Consider the following 2,466-nt stretch of genomic DNA (forward strand, 5'->3'; position numbering starts at 1 on the left):
ATTTTGGAAACCCACACCGTTACAATTGGTACTTGTTTCATTCATCCCTCAAAACTGAAATGTGGATTCTCTAATAACAAGGAAGAGACTACAGTTTCAGATGAATTATTGTATTTTCCTGAGAAAAACCTGCTGTTTATCAAATAAATAAATAAATAAATAAATAAATAAATAAATCTGATTATTTAGCAGTAGTACTGGTTACACATGTACCTGTGAAGAAACAGAAGACACTTTGCTCTGAGCTTCTCCCTTTGATCTCCAAGCACATGCTCCCACAAAACCCTGTCCATGTTCCCTGTCACTGCTTCTTTCTCTGAATTTGAATGGATGATCAGAGGGCAAGTGTTTTCTGAGGACTTATTTTGTATCAAGGGCTACCTGAAGTGTGCATTGCACATGGGAAAATTCAGCAATTGCAGGTCATTCATGGAGATGGGGATGGGCTGTGAGGGAGAAAGCATTAATGGCCAGGAAACCCTGCATGCCACAGTAGTGTGGTGAAGGAAGTCTCATCTGAGTTTCCTCTTGTTGTCTAACTCAGGAATAACCTGTACAGCACACTCTGTTGCTGGACTGCTGCTATTGCTGATCTTCTCATTCCCCGTTACTACACCTTACCAATTGTTACAGGAATACTTTGGAAGCAGCTGACGGCAGCAGCAGCATCCCACCAGTCACCCAAGACAGAGCTCCAGTGGAGATCAATGACAGAGACTGCTGGGGACCAGGCCACAGACTCTCCCATGTGTCCTGTCACACCAGACTCCTGCTGGGATGGCAGTGCCATCACCCACCTGCTGTCATGGCCCCTGCCATGACTGTGGGAAGGTTCTGCAAGAGAAAGTGGAAAAGGGCTCCTTTCCCACCAGGGAAAACTCACACAAGCCTTTGACTGAGATGGTGGTTTAAGCACAGCTCTTGTAATTATCTTTTATGCTGGAACAAAAAAAGACAGGCTTTGATCCTGCAGACATAAAGGCCACCTTCTTCCTCTCATCTGAAAGAAGAAAAAAAACAATCCCACAGCAGCCTGGAAATGTTTGGCCAGAAATCTGTATAAAAGCAAAATTTCATCCTCCTTGTAAAATACGGGATGCAAAAGTTCCTCAGGGAGGGAAGCCTAAGTCACACTCCTGTATTCAATTCTACATTCACCAGCAAGGGAAGTCTACAACCCAGTATTTCACTGTCAATGGCAGGAACACATGCGAAATGTTTCCTTAGGAGAATTCTGGCACCTTTGGGTATCCTCCTGGCCTTCCAGAGGCTGCCTCTTCAGTGCATGCAGCTGCATCTGACCAGCCCACTCAGGAGTGTGCCTGGGCCCCCAGGTTTGGATGCTCACCCCGAGGCAGCCATGAACACCCCTACTGCACCTCCCTGAGACAGGAGTGTCAGGGTGGTGACACGTGAGGTGGCACCCCAGCCCCAAGCGCCACGCAGGGGAGGGCAGCTCCGTGGTGCAGACACAAGCATTGCTACTCCTGCCCAAAAGAGCTCACAGCCCAGCAGGGGAGAGCCCCTGGTTCCACATGGCACACAGATAATGGGCTGGATTTGTTTGTGGTGACGTTTTCCTTTCCACCTCGCACCGCTAAGCACAAAAGCCAATGATGAAATAAATCACTCGGGCACTGTATTGATCCTTGAATGATGATTACATAAAGAAAAATGTAAATGCTTTGGTGTATTAAATAATCCCTCTCTGGTACCTATTATGCATGTTGCAGCCATGCCTTTAATTTCATTTACGCAGCTTCTTTGGAGGAAAGACATCCAAATTTTCCCCTCAGCCTATTCCACTCACTTTAAGCAGTGGAATACGTGCAAAGGAAGGACAGAAGCAGAGGAAAGAGGGAAATTGATTGCTGCCAGCCTGGTAGGGAAACGCTAACCTTGCAGGCAGGAGACAAACAGCAGAGTCATCTGCAACATGCAAACCAGCTTCTTCATCTCCATAGAGAGGCACAGGAAGTGCCCTTCAGAAACCTGCAAAACTATGACAGCTGTAAAGGAGTTGTCTTTAGTGGGACCCTGTGGACACAAGTGAATTTAAAAAAGAAATACTAAAATTAAATGTATGAACCAAGCATTCTTAGACAGAGAAAACTGTAGTGGGTGATCAGTGTTCACAGAGCACAGATGCAGACTACCCAGCAGTCCCTAAATGCAACCTCAAGAGAACATTTTCAGTTATCAGAGGCGCTAAAACTGCCTCCACTTCAGCATCCCACCCTCACCCCTGCCCTCTCCTGACTCTCTCTCTGCCCTATCCCGCATTTGTCAGTCACTCTCAAAAGACTTTGTACCCAGCTAAAATTTCTATCACACCGTATCAAATGGGACTTGCTTGAATCAGGACCGCTTCCCCCGCTCCCCGGGCACGGCTCTGCTCCTCGCTCGCCGCCTCAGCCCCCCGGCACCCCTGCGGGCCCCGCCGGCATCCCGCACCCCTCCCCGCCG

The 2,466-nt window shown here is 47.9% G+C and overlaps 1 protein-coding gene across 1 annotated transcript in view; it reads right to left on the reverse strand.

The window, feature by feature from the left end:
* LCP1 (lymphocyte cytosolic protein 1) overlaps window positions 1-1,962 on the reverse strand; it is a 49,540-nt gene extending 47,578 nt beyond the window's left edge. The window contains exon 1 of the mRNA XM_031056806.1: window positions 1,899-1,962. Coding sequence (XP_030912666.1) covers window positions 1,899-1,962 — 64 coding nt within the window. The remainder of the gene's footprint in view (window positions 1-1,898) is intronic.
* Between the last annotated feature and the right edge of the window lie 504 nt (window positions 1,963-2,466).

This window comes from Geospiza fortis, unplaced genomic scaffold (genome assembly GCF_000277835.1).
Source record: "Geospiza fortis unplaced genomic scaffold, GeoFor_1.0 scaffold194, whole genome shotgun sequence".
Taxonomy (NCBI): Eukaryota; Metazoa; Chordata; class Aves; order Passeriformes; family Thraupidae; genus Geospiza; species Geospiza fortis.